The 17,669-nt window shown below is 31.2% G+C and overlaps 1 protein-coding gene across 1 annotated transcript in view; it reads left to right on the top strand.

The window, feature by feature from the left end:
- The first annotated feature begins 3,379 nt into the window (after positions 1-3,379).
- LOC134728085 (VWFA and cache domain-containing protein 1-like) overlaps positions 3,380-17,669 on the top strand; it is a 35,129-nt gene continuing 20,839 nt past the window's right edge. The window contains exons 1-8 of the mRNA XM_063592489.1: positions 3,380-3,998; positions 11,659-11,789; positions 13,173-13,338; positions 13,878-14,004; positions 14,531-14,601; positions 15,841-16,056; positions 16,725-16,905; positions 17,445-17,606. Of these exons, the coding sequence (XP_063448559.1) occupies positions 3,486-3,998; positions 11,659-11,789; positions 13,173-13,338; positions 13,878-14,004; positions 14,531-14,601; positions 15,841-16,056; positions 16,725-16,905; positions 17,445-17,606 (1,567 nt within the window). The 5' untranslated portion in view covers positions 3,380-3,485. The remainder of the gene's footprint in view (positions 3,999-11,658; positions 11,790-13,172; positions 13,339-13,877; positions 14,005-14,530; positions 14,602-15,840; positions 16,057-16,724; positions 16,906-17,444; positions 17,607-17,669) is intronic.

The following is a 17,669-nucleotide window of genomic DNA, read 5'->3' as shown; positions in this document are numbered from 1 at the left end:
CTTGGACAGAAACTTGTTTATGATCAAAAGCTAGAATCTGGATGGAAGTTTTGTTAAAGTTTTGTACCTGTTTATCTGTACTTTACTCATATATGGACTTAGTTTCTCTCTCAGTTAACATTACATACAGTCTGCTGTTAAAGTTTTTAAAACATTGATTAGATTTATACACTATCCTGTGTTTTTACCAAATAAAAAACTTGGACAGAAGCTTCTTTCAATCAAACGATAGTATCAAGAGGAAAATTTTTATTGATTTTTTTCCTCACTTTTGTTGAGTTTGCGAATAACAGCAAAAGTAGGCGGGACACTGGGTTCCCAGGAACCCTTACAAATTGTAAAGTAATATGAAATCAGGTCTTAACATATATTTGAGTTCAAAACGACTATGGTTATGATCCCGTCAGTGAAATAAATTCAAGCGAAATTTGACTGTAAGTGAAAAACTGAGTTTGCAACTCCTTTCAATGGAGGTGACCTTATACTGTTTTTTCTACATTTTTTTTGTCTGAGAGAGGGACACAGGATGCCAATTTTCCAATTCCCTTTTTATGTAATTTTTATTTCAACTTTCCATATTCCCCGAGCTACCACTTTTTACGCCCTTTATCCCGCATTCCGTCTTTTTTTGGTTTACCCAGTTACAACCCACATCTCAAAAGCGTGTAATTCTTCTCTATATTGATTAGCCTCCCAAACTTTTATGTTTCTAGCATCCTTGATTGATTTTTCTCCTCTGAAACTGATATTAAATCGACGAGCTATTCTCACAGGCACTTGTCTCAGAATTGTTTTTCCTATATACCTAAATATAAATTATATCAAGGTAAATAGGATTTTTTTTTATATCCGAGACTAGTCAGTGCCTGTTGCTATTCTGGTCCATTCGAGAATGCACATGTAGCTGAACCTTCTCAGATTTCTACTTTGAATTATATTGATTGCCTGACATCCGGTGCCACATAAATGAAAATTAATATATTTTGTTTACACTCGATGATATATTTAGTATTGTTATAGCGCAAGGGATAAATATAGAAACTTGTATTTGGAATATACGCAATTCCTTAATTCATTCCGATGATAGATTCTAATAGAACTAGAGGTATAAAACAAAAACAATTATTTTCCATCAAATTTTGAAATTTATTGGAAAGTGTAGAGTCGTTTCGTGCTTCCGTTTAAGTGTTTCATACCACCATATTTGTTTATGTGAGAACTTGTTTACCCTGTATACAAATAAATAAACCGAATAAATGATACGCTTAAAATTTATAGATTTTCAATGAATAATACTTGATAAATTAATCACAAATTTAAGTGGTTGGGATTGGGAAATTTTCAACTGAATTGAAAGTCGACAGGAGATAAAATATGCCCCCTTGGATTCATAATTTATGACTTGGTTTTGGGATTATTAAAGTAAATGTTATTTTAAGAAAGAAGATAAAGAATTTAGATTTTGATTGCACATTATTTAGATGACATTGAAATAAAGGCATAAGTTAGAATTGAATTCAGCCAAGAACAAATATCGCCAATATATAAACAATTGCAAAAAAATCAAAGTTTAGGGAGAGATATCAGTTGTGATGAAAACACGTAAACACAGATACTCTTATTTAGTTAAACCGGTAGTATCATAAATCAATTTGAAAAGAATAACTTTATCAATATAAACTTTTAAAACTATAGTCACAAATAAGATATGCAGCCCGAACACTATTGAATTTTCATAAAAACTAATTTGATATTTTTTTTAAACATTTTTTTGTGGTTTTCACCCTTTTTTTTCGGGTAAATTCATGCTATGTCGACTATATTAAGTTTAACTATTTTGATAAAGATAACCCCTATATGATTATTTACCAATGTTACTTCAACTGATGTTTCAATCAAATAAAGTACATATCTCTAAGAATAATGTTGAACAGAGTTTAAACATTGTGATGGCTGGTTCTGTTTCTTAGACATTTCAACCATTAGGTCAAATATATATATATGATATATTGCGTTTGTAATGGTTGGAAAGTGAAATGTCTTTGGCATTATAGCAGGTTTGGACACTTGTTCCTGGTGTTTGTATTTCCATCGACCATCGACTAAAGTGTTCTTTCCCCGACGTTAGATGCCTAACCCGGATTGTTAGATATTAAAATAATTCGGTTTAAATTGGTATAATTGACAATAAGACACTTATTCGTCAAGACAATGAGATGCAAGCAACTAAAGGTATCAAAAATTAGCAATTTTAACCAAATAACTTGATACAGCAAGCTAAAAAACAAAACAACATTGCAAATTGCAAAATTTTATATATTTAGATATTGCTGGTCCTGTCTGATGCAAATCTTTTGACGGAGAATTACGGTGGTTTCATATCTAAATTTTATAATATGAAATGCTGATGTGGATTTTTTAACGGTTGTCTTTTTTGGAACTTTCACTTATCTATTCAATGAAAGCCTGAAGAGTCACGTGATGTGAATTAGCAAGAATCAAGATGCGGATCATAATGATGCAATAGTTCTTTAATTTACGGAAAATAAAAGAAATAAATCAAATCGCTTTCATTAAATTGGTTTATCTTATGAATGAGGTACACCGAGTAAAAAAGTCTCCTTTAATATTTAACTTTATCGATATGGTCGAAGGCAAAAGAAATAGAAGCATTATCGGAAACAAATTTACTAACACTGATAAAATAAGATTACAAAGACTGGTTCAAATCACAGGCACAAAACAAATCCTGTTACATTCAGGACAAAGGTACATGAGATATTTTTCTAACACGAGTGCCTGAGAGTCAAATGAGTTTTAAAATGTTTTTATAGTTATTTAATAGTAGCAACAATTGTTTTCGATAATTTGACAATGCCAGGCTAGAAGCTCTTGGTTGCTCGGCAAACGGTTTTATGGTATGCTAGAGAATAGCTTTCCACAAATGGTATTGGTCCATTGTCATCGTAAGAGCTCTTGCTGTTATATAACACTCTCGCCTGCATGTTTGAAAAATGTCCGCCAAAATCTGTATCATTCCCATGTCCTGTTATCGAAATTTTTAAGTGCAGGAAAGCAAACTGATTGACAATTTTAAGTCAGAAAATGATCCTGCAACGGTGATGATTATTCAGTGCCGCGTATCTATACAGCGAGCGTGACTGTCTCCGCGTACCTTTTTCGAATATAAAGGACAGATAATCAGTGTAATAAAATATGATTATAATAGAAACCGTGACTTGTGAATACCTATGCCTCGACTATACACGACAATTGTATTATTTTGACTTGTTACATATTTGATAAATAGTTAAATGATAACTTTTAAAGAAATTCTTTAATCAGTATTTATTTTAAATTGAGGTTTTGCCAGGAGACTAATGATTAGAATAACTATGTGTACATATAGTAAAGTAAAGAGGAGGAATAGAAGTTTGGGTTTGTCTTTATTTATGAATATGACATAATCTTATAACAGCTAAAATATGGCGAAATACTATCAAATTATAATTCATTGCATTTTGTTGTTACTTTTGATTATCGAAACTGATTTATCATTCGGAGTAAAACTAGACCCAGACGTAGTGAAAAATACTTGGATTCCCAATTTTTCAAAGACTCTGATGACATTTTCTAATGATGTTCTATCGCCAAAATTGATACAACGGGATATTTTAACTCATAGACAGACCAAGGTTAGCAAAACTTTGGCAAAAGACATACAAAATGAAGTTTTTCAGGATATGTGTCAAAAAATAGGAGAAAGAATTTTCCAAGCGAAAACAGCTGTATTTAAAATCAAAACTACAGCTGAGACAAAAACAAAACTAAATCAAGGAATTAAAATTGCAAGGTGTTGTAAAAGCGGACCTGTTCCTGGAATGTTATACGAAGGACGGCTCCGACAAGACGTTAACAAAAAATTATTATGTATTGGTTCCAGAAATTCAACTTCAATATCAAAAATTGATAGTGAAAAGTTATTTCCAGTATTCAAGGTTAGTTTAGATTGATGTAATTTGTCAAATCTTAGTATTATTTGTCAAGTAGAATGAAAATGTTACCTAATGCGTTAAATTTTTTCAAATAAGTAAACTGTTGATTGACAACAAATATAATTGTCAGCTATACGCAGTACTATTCCATGTATACAAACTACTCTACTTGTTTGTTCATTTACCTTTTCTTATTTGTTGCAATCTGTCATTATATTACGTTCTGTTTCCATCTCCCTTTCCCCTGGTTTTCCCTATATCACAAAACAAAGAAAACAGCTTGAGTCCCATTAATGAATAGTACAGCAGTCAACAAAAACACCAATTCCTAATACAGCAGTCAACATTAGTTTAAATGAATAGTTCAACACTCAACATACATATTGATGTTTCGTACAGAACTTAAAATATTTTTGACTTGTACAATTATAACATTAACACCAATTATAATCAATGTTTAGTGCAAAAGTCAAACATACACACAATTGTCTAGAAAAAAAAAGAGCAACAGGAACATAAAAGCTTAGTACAACATTAACATTAATATTTTAAGTTAGTTCAACAGTCAACATTCACAGAAATATCTATAATAGAACAGTCAGCAAAAACATCTATGTTCAAACCAAACACTTATGCCTAGAACAAGAGTCAGCATAGACATTGATGTTTATTTTAACAGCCAACAGAAACGTCGATGTTCAAAACAAATGTCAACAGTTTAACAGTAAATACACTAAGGTCTAGACAACATTAAAAATGATGCATAATACAACAGCCAAAATTAACATTGATGCATAATACAACAGTCAACATAAACATTGATATTTAGTATTTAGTAAAGCAGTCAACATTAACATTACTTTTAAGTACAGCAGACTTCAACAGTCAAAATAACAAAATAAATGTCAATAAAAACAGTCAACTAGCATAGACATTGATGTTTAGTTAACAGCCAACAGAAACATTAATGAATAGTACAACAGTCAACTTAAACATTGATGTTAAGTACAAAAGGCAATATAAACATAAATTTAAAAAAATAAGATAAGTGGTACAATTGCCAATGAGACATCTGTCCATCATAGTCAACATTTTATGTATGAATGCACATACATATTCCCGTACGAAATTCAACAATAAACAGACCCCATACTATATAGTCAGCAATAAAAGGCCCCAACATGCCAAAATTAAAACATTTGCAAAGATCACAAAAACTAAGAAAGAATAGGAGGAAATCTTGTCATGTTTGAACCGAATTGAAAATCGTCCATCCCAGAATATCTATCAAATAATACATGAGGGTATGTAATGGGCTTATATGATAGAGTAAAATGAACAAAAGAATTGAATAAAGGACCAAACAAAATAAAAAGAAATAATGGGGTTCTCAAATATAAAGAATAGAGAATAGTGGGGTTTTTAATTATAAAGAATAGAGAATATTAGGTTTCTAAATTATAAAGAATAGAGAATATTAGGTTTCTAAATTATAAAGAACAGATAATATTAGGTTTCTATAAAGTTATAAAGAATAGAGAATATCAGGTTTCTAAATTATAAAGAATAGAGAATATTAGGTTTATAAATTATAAAGAATAGAGAATATTAGGTTTCTAAATTATAAAGAATAGAGAATATTAGGTTTATAAATTATAAAGAAAAGATAATATTAGGTTTCTAAATTATAAAGAATAGATAATATTAGGTTTATAAATTATAAAGAATAGATAATATTAGGTTTATAAATTATAAAGAAAAGATGATATTAGGTTTCTAAATTATAAAGAATAGATAATATTAGGTTTCTAAATTATAGAGAATAGATAATATTAGGTTTCTAAATTATAAAGAATAGAGAATATCAGGTTTCGAAATTATAAAGAATAGATAATATTAGGTTTCGAAATTATAAAGAATAGATAATATTAGGTTTCTAAATTATAATGAATAGAGAATAATGGGGTTCTAAGTCATATAGAATAGAGAAAAATGGGGTCAGTTTGAATTATTTAGAAAAGAAAATAAGACAGTTTTAGATTATAAAGAATAGATAACAATGGGATCCTAAATTATAAAGAATAGTCATAGTGATTATAAACTAATGAAAAATGGTATAAGAAAATAAAGAATAGAGAAACGAAGGATCCCTCTTTTTCAGACAACCCAGACACTTATACATACATCATAAACGGTAAAGATAGTAAAGGAATTTCCTCATAACAATGGAATTTGTTTTCATTTGAAACACAGGTTGTATATCAATCGTTGTTTGATCATTTCGATCAACAGAATTAGTGTTAACAAAAGGCAATTCCAATGGTCATAACTTTACGTAGGAAAAACATTTTAAAATCACGATGATCAATTAGTACATAAGATGTTAGACTTAAAGGCAACACATACACTTATCTTGATTCTCTCTGGTTGTATATCATACTTAAAGCGTTGAAAGTCGATGTTTTTATAGTATTTGTAGTAACAGGGATCTATTTGCGATAACGGCTATTGTTCAGGGGCTTCTAAGGTTAAACTTCATATTACAGTAACATATTTAGGAGAAGACTGGTGTAAAATGTTGATTTTTATATCAATAAACACTTAACACAAATATTTTTAGCATGACTATATGATTCAGTTGACTACTTTAAAAAATGCTTCTTGTGTTAACGAAAGGCATATCTTCTTTCAACGCTATTTTTAAACGCTTTATAATTTTACTGTAATTCTGCGGTGAACAATTTTTTTTTTCGCCATTCAGTTATTTTAATGAAGTAAGAAACAAAATTTCAATTGAAAGGTATTTCATGATGTTGGTCGTATACATGTATCCGATATCCACGTGTTTAAAGGAAACTGCGGTTATTGCAACATATGCCGACATTACAAATATTTGAAACATTGAACGCTTATAATCATTTCAAAACTTTTATTACCATCCAGTATTGCCCATCAATGTAATCTAGTTTTAGACAAAATACTAATACAGATAATTTCTAAACAGTATTGATATATATACACTAGCTACTGTTATAAATTGAGAATAATATTCAAATTCTAAAATAATCTTTCAATACAATGTTTATTTTTCGTTTTATGAAACCTTGATAAATGGATTGAAAGTGTAATTTATTCTTAAAGTATGCATCAAATAACTTACAGAAAGTATTAGATGTGCATAAGTAAAAGTAGTATCAACTGAACCCCGTATGTTTTTTTTTTAGTTAAGTGTTTACATTTTGTGCTAGGTTTATAAATATAGAACTGCTGACTGACAAGCATGCATATACAGCATGTAAATGATGTATATGGTTCTCTGCTTGCTGATATAAATGACTGTGAATGTGATAAATTATCTCAAAAACGTATAAATACTGAGGAAATTTCGAGGTTTTAAAAGTTGAAATTATGAGATTTTAAAGTTGAAATTTCGACTTTAAACTTAAATTTCGACTTTTTCTAAACTCGACATTTCGACCTTTCTTAAACTACAAATTTCGAATTTTCTCAAACTCTAAATTTCAACATTTAGTCGAAATTTTAAGATTTTAGGAAGTAAAAATTTAGAGATTTAAGTAAAAATTTCGAGACTTGAAAAGTTAGAACTTCGAGTTGAAGACGAAATTTTAAGATTTGAAATGTTAAAAATTTCAACTTTGAAAACAAATATCACTGCCAATTTTATTTTACTATGTCCTCAATACGCTTCCGTAATAATCAGGTGCATTTGTTTAAAAATATTGTTTTGTTTCGCAAGAAGGGTATTTTTATCAAAATTCAGCCGATATTTTAATTTATCATATATTTAGTACAAAATACAGCTATTTTGTATATCTAATAAAGGTGCGTTTTCCAGTCTGTATCACCTACCCTGTATCGCATATCCCGTATCGCATAGCTAAACCCGTATCGCATACCCCGTATCGCATGGTAAAACCCGTATCGCATACCTTTTTTTTTTTTTTTTTTTTTTTTTTTAACATAAAGTCAGTTTTTTGTTTTTTTTGCTTCAGAATTTTTTTTCCTAAAAATAGGTAAATTTTTTGATTGACGCCATTGTTTGGTATGTTACTTCACAAACGTCAAGTTTTCAGATTGAATGTGACGTCACGAACATCAAGTTTTTACAACATATTTTTTGGCACACTAACATGCAACTATAAAATATACAAAACACTCAAATAACAGTCGGAAAGCTGACCCCGGTTTGACCCCAATTCTTAAAGCAACAATGGAAGTCATGTGATTACCATATATGGGCATTTTTTTACCCAAAAAAGGGAAGCCCGTTTTTTTGAATTTGTAGCTGTTACAATGAATTAAAACTAATTTGCTTTTAAGTGAACATTCTTGAGTATATAAGGAATATTTTCATTAACTCAATTATGGATTTAACTCATTTCTTTCTTTCATAATATGTCTTCAAAGTGTAGGTGTTGACCAAAAAATGTGGTCAAAAAAAATTTAAATCGAAATTTTCTTTCTTAACTTCTCGGGAAGCTATGCTGAATTTAAATTATGTTATGTAACATAACTTTGACTATGATATGTCAAATTTGTGCCAGTTGATATGCACAGATACGCAAATGTGCCAGTTAGAAGTGTCGATATTTCTGACGAAGCGGGGCCGACGGTAATTCACGAGTTACGTCCCTTTGTTTGACAACTATCATGAAAAACTATTGTTATATCAAACACCATATGCTGTTATTTACAAGTGAATATTATTAAAAATAATCTCTTATATACATTTTGATACTATAAACATGTGCCAAAAAATAGAGAAACACATTTTATCACTTTTCAGAACTCAGTCCCAGTGAAATAGGCCCTAGATGTGTCCCTATGTGCCATAATAGGGTTAATAATTTAATATTAATTTAATATTCCAAGAGTTAATTTAATATTCATGTTTTGGTAGGTATTTTTACTGCTGCAACCAAATTATTTTAACACAGAAATAAATGTCTACTGAGTGTCTACTCAATTTATACAAGGGGTAGTCTAAATATTCATGAATAATGGATCAAGACAGTATGAAAATGATAAAAAAAAACAGGAGTTGATTTCCTTTTCATTTCTGACACTTGCAAGTAGGTCCTACCTTTTTCATTTAAACTTAAAAGAGATCATAATGAAAGCTGAATGTAAAATCTTCTGTTCATTGTTTTAAATAAAAGGAAAATTATTTGCAATCTTTGTATGAACAATCTAAATATATCAATAAATGTTATCACATTGATTTCATGCAAGTTATAGTTTTTAAATTAATGAATGGGCTCAAATTATAAAATGACACACTAAACCAATAAATAAATGGTGCTAATCATGAACTTGAAAATGAATAAGATTAAAATAGACTCAGTAATATTTAGTTTTTTCTATTTGAAAAAAATCATAATTAATAACATTAAAAAAACTATGCATTTTTATATTTATGTGAAAGTATTTCAGAGCAGTTTCTGGGGGCTAAGTGGACAATTATGTTTTAGATCACAAGTCAAAATTAAGTCACACTTCATGTCAGTATGATAAAGCTTTGAATAAGATTGATTAAAATGATACTCTGAAAGAGATTGTTTGGGCAGCAACCATTTGTTTTCAGGGAGGGGGAACTATGGATTTTTTTCCCCTGACAAGTTGAAAACAATTCTTCTCTTTTCAATTTTAGCATTTCATTAAATGGCAGCTGAGGGTAAAAGAAACATTTTTTTCACAGGGTAAAAAAACAAATTATATTACAATCAATACTCAATAGCCACCAACCCCTACCCCACCAGAAAATCAAATGGTTTGTTGGCTGCCTAAGTTCAAATTTAGGACAATACTTTTTCATTTACTTTTGCAGGATTCCTTAAAATCACAAAATGTGTTTTATGTCGGTCATCTAAAGCAGTTAGTGTTGAGCAAAGACAGTATATGATTTACTTACCTTGTTTTAGTTAAGTCATACATTTCACTGACTTAGTCTAAAGAGAATATATTAATCCAGTCAAATATTCACAGCTGATCTCGCCATTACTTTTTCAAACAAACCTACTAAATATGTGTACATTGACTGTGTTTAGATGCAAGGTGACATCAATGTGTAAGACCGAAATACTACAATGTCAAAAAATGTCCTTATTTTGGAATTTAGTTAAAACGGGGTTTCCCAAGGGTTGATAGAACGTTATACTTGATGCTTTTATTTGTATTTTGAAATACGTGTTATTAATTTTTTGTATAGTACATATAGTCTTTGTTATTAAATCTATGAAAAAAAGAAAAGAAAATAATTTTAAACGACGATCAACGACATTACGGGATCGTTAAAAGACGGCCAATTTGACATGTTTGAGAATTTATTCCTGTTGATAATATAATCCATGCTTAACAAATCGAAATAAATATATTACAGACCCTAATGGCTAGTAGGAAATTGAAAAAGGGATAAACTTCCAAATTGGCGCCAAAAAAAAATTCCGCGAAATGAACGCAATTTCAGAATGGCGGGTTTTAATATCAGTTCCATTGTTGTCTTAAGAAAGTAGCAACAACGGTCGTTTCTAAGGGCTTGCTTTCCGACTGTAAATACAATAATAAACAAAATATTTTCAAAACAAGATTGTAAGGTAACCTAGGTGCTTCGTAAAAATAATTTAGCAGTTATTTTAATGCTTTGAAACAAGACAAAAGCAGAACTGAAGGTAACCCAGTGCTATGGATCAGAAAACAGTTCATATAATATAATACTCTTCTGTTGAAATATATGATAAAGCGTATAATACATGGCAAAATCCGTATCACATGCCGTATCACCCTCAACCAATATCATCCCTCGGGCCTAAAGGCCCTCGGGCTGATATTGATGTCTCGGGATGATACGACATATGATACGGATTTTGCCATGTATTATTCTCTATAGAATTCATGTATATAAACACAAGTCCAAAACGAGTGTGAAGTTTTGAAAACATTATCAAAGTCGCATTTGTTGGCATTCAATCAGTTTATAAATGCTTCTTAATGGCTAAACACCACCCTAGTTTTGATCTATTAGGTAATACATGACTGTTATTAATTTAAGTTCTACTTGTTTTCATTAAAGTTTTACGACCTTGTCTCTGTAAGAAAAATAAATAACATGGGAAGTGACCTTTTTTAAAGAAATATTCAAAATGCCTGTACATTTTGTGAAGTTTATCTGAAAATTCTCTGAATGATTTATATTAAAATGTATTTAGATTTACAGTATTTTTATTTACAATACCTACGTCCGGTTCAAGTTAAATAAAAACACAAGTGGTATGATTGCCAATGACACAACTTATCATAAAGACTAATGACAATAATGTTAACAATAACAGGGACCGTAAGACCTTCAACAATGACCTAAACCCACATAGCAAACACTATAGATGATGAACTGTCACTGAATAGATTGATGTTATAGTTTATGCGTGTTGGCAAGAGGTTATTTCTTCAATTTTCACCCTAGGTAGTCGAATTCATCGAGTGTCAAAGGAAACCTTATCAATGTCAACATCTTGTAATTTTATTTAAACCAAACAGACACATTCTTTAATAAACCTTTTATAACTACAGAACAAAATAATGTGCATCCTGGCAAGGAATAGCGGCTGGTCGAAGTCTCTAAAAATTTTGTTTTAATGATTTTTAGGATAATTACCAAACAGTACCCAGTGTACTATGGCAGTATTATGCTGATATAGATGGAGATTTTGTTGAATATCCTGACAGTAACAGTCATCAATGTGACAAGAATGGCAATATTATCAGTCCGTTAACGGAGTAAGTATTATTTCATGGTATTTTTTTCAAAATGTCTGCTCGGAAATTGGTTTAGACTTTTAAAACATTTTTCGAAAGGATCTGATCGAAGAGAAGTCTTTGGAAGGGCAATTTTGATATGATTGATACAAAACAAAAACATTATTAGAGTGCCGATTTTAAACATTTCATTTTGATATTTTGGTTATATTTCAATTAAAAGCAATCATTGGTCACATGTTCCGAAAACATACTTTATTCACCTTTATTCACCTCAGAAACTTACAAAACCTTTAAATAGACTGATTAAGAAGGGATATAATAACGATACTGTTGTCAAGTCATTAAAGATTGCATATTTTGACGTTAATATTGAGTCACTGATAAGGTCTTTGCTTCGGAACTAAAGACATTTATTCTAAAAACAGTTGTTGGCATGACACGGGTTATGTTCTTCTCATATATGTTATGATGGTATGATACTAAACCCCTAACGGGAAGGATTGTGCCTGATGTTCATATGATGAAATCATAATCTTTCAGTCAGTTTAATTGAAGTCTGGAGCTAGCATGTCAGTTAACTGCTAGTAGTCTGTTGTTATTTATGTATTATTGTCATTTTGTTTATTTTCTTTGGTTACATCTTCTGACATCAGACTCGGACTTCTCTTGAACTGAATTTTAATGTGCGTATTGTTATACGTTTATTTTTCTACATTGGTTAGAGGTATAGGGGGAGGGTTGAGATCTCACAAACATGTTTAACCCCGCCGCATTTTTGCGCCTGTCCCAAGTCAGGAGCCTCTGGCCTTTGTTAGTCTTGTATTATTTTTATATTAGTTTCTTGTGTACAATTTGGAAATTAGTATGGCGTTCATTATCACTGAACTAGTATATATTTGTTTAGGGGCCAGCTGAAGGACGCCTCCGGGTGCGGGAATTTCTCGCTACATTGAAGACCTGTTGGTGACCTTCTGCTGTTGTTTTTTATTTGGTCGGGTTGTTGTCTCTTTGACACATTCCCCATTTCCATTCTCAATTTTATTTTGTTCAGAATGCAAATTCTGCTTTTTCTTTTTATTGTTCTATCAAATTTAGTTTAGTTGAAGTATTTGGTCAACGTAAAAAACCAAAGCAAATAGACATGCAATGTGTAAGAAACAGCCATTTTGTAAATATGTTTCAAAACTTAAAACACAGGGCCGTAGCGTAATGGGGGGGGTTAAACATGATGGCAATCGTGGAAATGAATAGAAACACTATATATATATATATGTCGTTCTTGGTACACCGTAATAACTATGACAAATTTTACTATTTATTTATTTACGTATCATTTCAATCTATAAAACTAATCAAAGACGAGAATGAAATGTTAAACCAAAGTCATGATGTCTGTTTCAGAGACTGGTTTGCAGTAAAGCATCTTAAAACAGAGAAAAACCTTGTAATTGTATACGATGTAGGATTAAACACAGAAAGTACTGTCGATAGTCAGGGAAGAAAATTTAGTGAATTTGTTATAGAAGCTGTCAAAGAAACTTTACATACGCTAACACCTAATGATAAGGTACGTACTTGATAAGAAAAATCATACAAAATATATTTTAAAACGTTCTGTTTTATATATTTATATGCAAATAATAGTATTTTGAAACTATAAAAGATTATTAGAATGCATTCATTCACTTTTAAGATCATTCATTCGTCTATTTTAAATTATGTTCTGTTTACGAATTGCAATGAATTAAAAGATGAAACCAAACTGTTGACTGGAATGTACTTAAATTATGCTATTGTTTCATATTATTAGCCTTTCAATGTAATCAACTTCAGTCGACTTTACAGCATATATACACACAATTGTTACGAACACATTAGGGTTGAGTTTGCTTGATGGCTAGATGGTACACGACACAAACTACCTTTATTTAACAATTTAAAAAATGTCCGTACATTGTTCGTTGTGCAAAGTGCGATGTGCTTTATCTGTATCAATCATATTTTTTTCATAGTTATACTTATCCACATTTTGCTAAACTGTTCTTGATATTAAAACTTTTGGTTTATCAGACTTTCTTTTTTCTCATTTGCCAAATCATTTTGCAGGTTAACATTATTGCTTTCAATGAAACAGATCAAATGACAAAAGTTTGTAATAGTAAGTTATTCATCGCTAATCAAAGAAATAAAGATATCCTATCTGAATTTGTAACAACTATGGGAAAATCTGGAGGTAAATATTGATATGTATTTAAATCTTTCTCAGAGAATGCACATTTTTTTGTCGGATATTATAAAGACCGACTGAGATTTCACAATACTCCTTTAGAATTTAAAGTATTTATTTCTCATTTCATTATTCATGCTTTACTGTTGATAATTAACCGCAATACATAAAACGTAATAGAACAAACATTCCGAGCTCCAAGGGAATTTCAAAAGGGAAAGTATTTTACAAAATGCAAAAATCATTAGCCCAAACACATCTAACGAATGGAAATTGAAATAACTTTCATATTTCTTACTTGGTACATGCATTTCCTTATGTAGACAATGTGGATTTAACCTGGTTTTTATAGCTAGCTAAACCTCTTGCTTGCGTGTATTTTGGAATTTACAATATTTTAGGTTTGCGTAATGATTTTTTTTTGCGCGCATATGTAGTGAAATTTGTAATTCATAATTATTTGTTTTTATAATTCCGGCAATGTTTATCTTTAATATCATTTTTATAAATTTAAGTTGTCATTTTTACTTAGGACGCTCAGATTACAGCGTTGGATTGGAAGCTGCATACAAATTATTAAAAAGAGAGAACTTGGACAAACAGGTAGTTAATGTATTGAGAATTTTTAGGTCAATAAGCATATGTGATAGTTTACTACATTTTCAATGTTCATAAATAATTGTAAAATGTCTGTGACTTTTCTTTAACGATTTTTTGTTGTGACCTATCTCTGTCTTTTGTAAATATATTGTAAGGGTTTTTCTTTTAAAACCAGTTCTAACAAAGCAAAAATCAGCCAAAATTTCGACCAAAGTAGACAAAACCAATCGGTAATTTATTCTAATCTTAGTTCATTGACATTGTTTCAACGTAAATACGAACAATTTTTCATGAGTTAATATAAAGAAAATCGCAATAAACAAAAATGACATGCATGGTTACAGATAATGTTAACAGTGGTTGACCCACCGCCTTATTTTAAGCCTCGGTCACACCTTACCGGATAGCTCGAACGGACGCCTAACGGATAACTTTTTTTCAATCCGTTCATGTCCGTTGGACGTCCGTTCTTATCCGTTAGGCGTCCGTCCATATCTGTTAGGCGTCCGTTAAGCGTCCGTTTTATCCGTTGACGTCCGTTCTTTCCGGTGGAAAATTTTTAGCATGTTCAAAACTTTGAACGGACGTCCAACGGATAAAATGTCCGTTGAACGTCCGTTAGGCGTCCGTTAGGCGTCCGTTAGGCGTCCGTTTTGTAGGTACTCGTCCGTTTTGTATCCGTCACGTGTCCGTTATGCATCCGTTGGAGATCCGGTAGACCAATTCACCAACGGACGTCTACCGGACGCCTTACGGACGCCTAACGGACGCCTAACGGATAAAACGGATGTGAAACGGACATTAACGGAAGGATAACGGATAAAACGGATGCCTACCGGATGTAAAACGGACAAATGCCAATTGAAATTTCTCATGGTTTATTGCCTTTAATTTTTAGATGGTTTATTGCCTTTAATTTAAGAATATTTTGTTCATCCGTTTTATCCGTTACGCTTCCGTTATGTGTCCGTTTTATCCGGTACTCGTCCGTTGGATGTACGTTCGAGGTCCGTTCTGTCCGGTACGAATCCGTTCCACGTACGTTTAATGTCCGTTGTGTGTCCGTTAGTCATTCGTTACATGTCCGTTAGTACACCAACGGACTCCCAACGGATAAAAATTTTGTCAACGGATAACTTTCATTTTATCCGTTAGGCGTCCGTTCGAGCTATCCGGTAAGGTGTGACCGAGGCTTTTAGTATTAATATAAGTTATGCAATTTTCCATTTTTGTCAATTTCAGAATAATCCCACATCTGTATCAGACATAGTTATATTAATTACCGATGGTAAAACACCGACGGTTAACACAACAAAACTGTTTACAATGATAGAAAATTACCAGAAACTTGTTGGTAGGAGCATTTCGCATGTTGTGTTTTCACTTGAGCCGAGCACTGAACAAGTAAAACATATTCTCACGAACATTGCAGAACAGCATGTACCAAACTGGCCTGTAGTAAGTTTGTTTTGTATTTTTATCAAGAAAGTGAGCTGATTAGCAAAATACAGTTTTGAAATTCAACGTAGATAATGATTTACGTCACAAATTTATATCAAAAGTATTGCTTTCATATGTAGATAGATATAGGAAGATGTGGTGTGAGTGCCAATGAGACAACTCTCCTTCCAAATAACAATTTAAAAATTAAACCATTATAGGTTAAAGTACGGCCTTCAACACGGAGCCTTGGCTCACACCGAACAACAAGCTATAAAGGGCCCCAAAATTACTAGTGTAAAACCATTCAAACGGGAAAACCAACGGTCTAATAGTAGGTCCATTTGGTCATATAGATTTTCAACCGATTTGGTTCTTATACACCATTGACTTTCAAATATTTTATTGTGATCCTTCTTGATGACGTTTAATCTAGAGAAACACTTCTGACGCACGAAATTTACAAAGTGTTGTACTTTTTTATTTGATTCTTTTTTTCCGTAAATTATTTCTTATATCCATACCTCATTGTCAGTGGTTTGAAATTACAAAAGCAAGTAGATATCGAAATAACCATAACTCATGGTAACGTGCTACCAGATATTTGAAAAAAATGTAAGCCTACGTTGATTTTGAAATGCTGTAGATTAGTTTTCAATAAAATACAATATTTGTTTAACTTGCAGGGTTTGAATGTATCAATAAGACCAACAGGAGTCAGTAATCAAAATGGAATTGTTCATTTCTTTCCTGATTTAAAAGGTTTTCCTACAGGTGTTGCAAGAGAGTTCACATCGAGTTTACCAGTCACTACAAATACTAACAAAGAATATACAGTCATAGCTCCTGTTATTGAAGACAACTTAGGTATAAACGTAAACAACATACAAAATTATTGTATTTCATTACAAAATATTGTATGAAGGAAATAGCAAAAACACCGAACTCCAAGGAAAATTCAAAACTGAAAGTCCTTAAACAAATGGCAAAATTAAAAGCGCATACACAACACACGAATTGTTTACCATAGTTACATATTTACAGATCGATAACCCAAGTGAATGCATTTGATTTGGTTTGCAGAATCAAACACGATTAAATCATGAACAATGAGGCATATTGGGTTCTTTTACAAAACTGAGTCAGACGTAAAACAACATTGTCCCTTCTGTTTGGACACATTTGTATGTAATGCTCTTTGTAACTTGTCCATTTGACGTCTTCAACTTTTAACCTCTATCTTACATTATGAGGGTTACTTCAAAGACACATTTCAAATTTTGAAATCGAACTATTAGATTATGATATATATACATAAAGCATTATGATTAATCTACAACATTAATATTGAATTGGTATGAGTTATTTCCATGGTTGAATTGATGCAAATGCAACTTCTTTTGTAGGTCTGAAAATGACAATAAGTGTACCTGTGTTTGATAAATCATCAAATAATTCAGTAACTGGAACTGCTGCCATAGATGTTTCCATGGCAACAATGTTTACAGAAATAGAAGATTTTGTGCTTGGTGTTCACAGCTATGCATTTTTATTGGAGAAAAGACATGGTGAGATTTATTTGTGCTATCAATTCATCTATTTTTACCAACATCCCCCCACAAAAAAAAGAA

This window comes from Mytilus trossulus, chromosome 1 (genome assembly GCF_036588685.1).
Source record: "Mytilus trossulus isolate FHL-02 chromosome 1, PNRI_Mtr1.1.1.hap1, whole genome shotgun sequence".
Classification (NCBI taxonomy): Eukaryota; Metazoa; Mollusca; class Bivalvia; order Mytilida; family Mytilidae; genus Mytilus; species Mytilus trossulus.
This window is presented reverse-complemented; position numbering and strand designations above follow the sequence as displayed.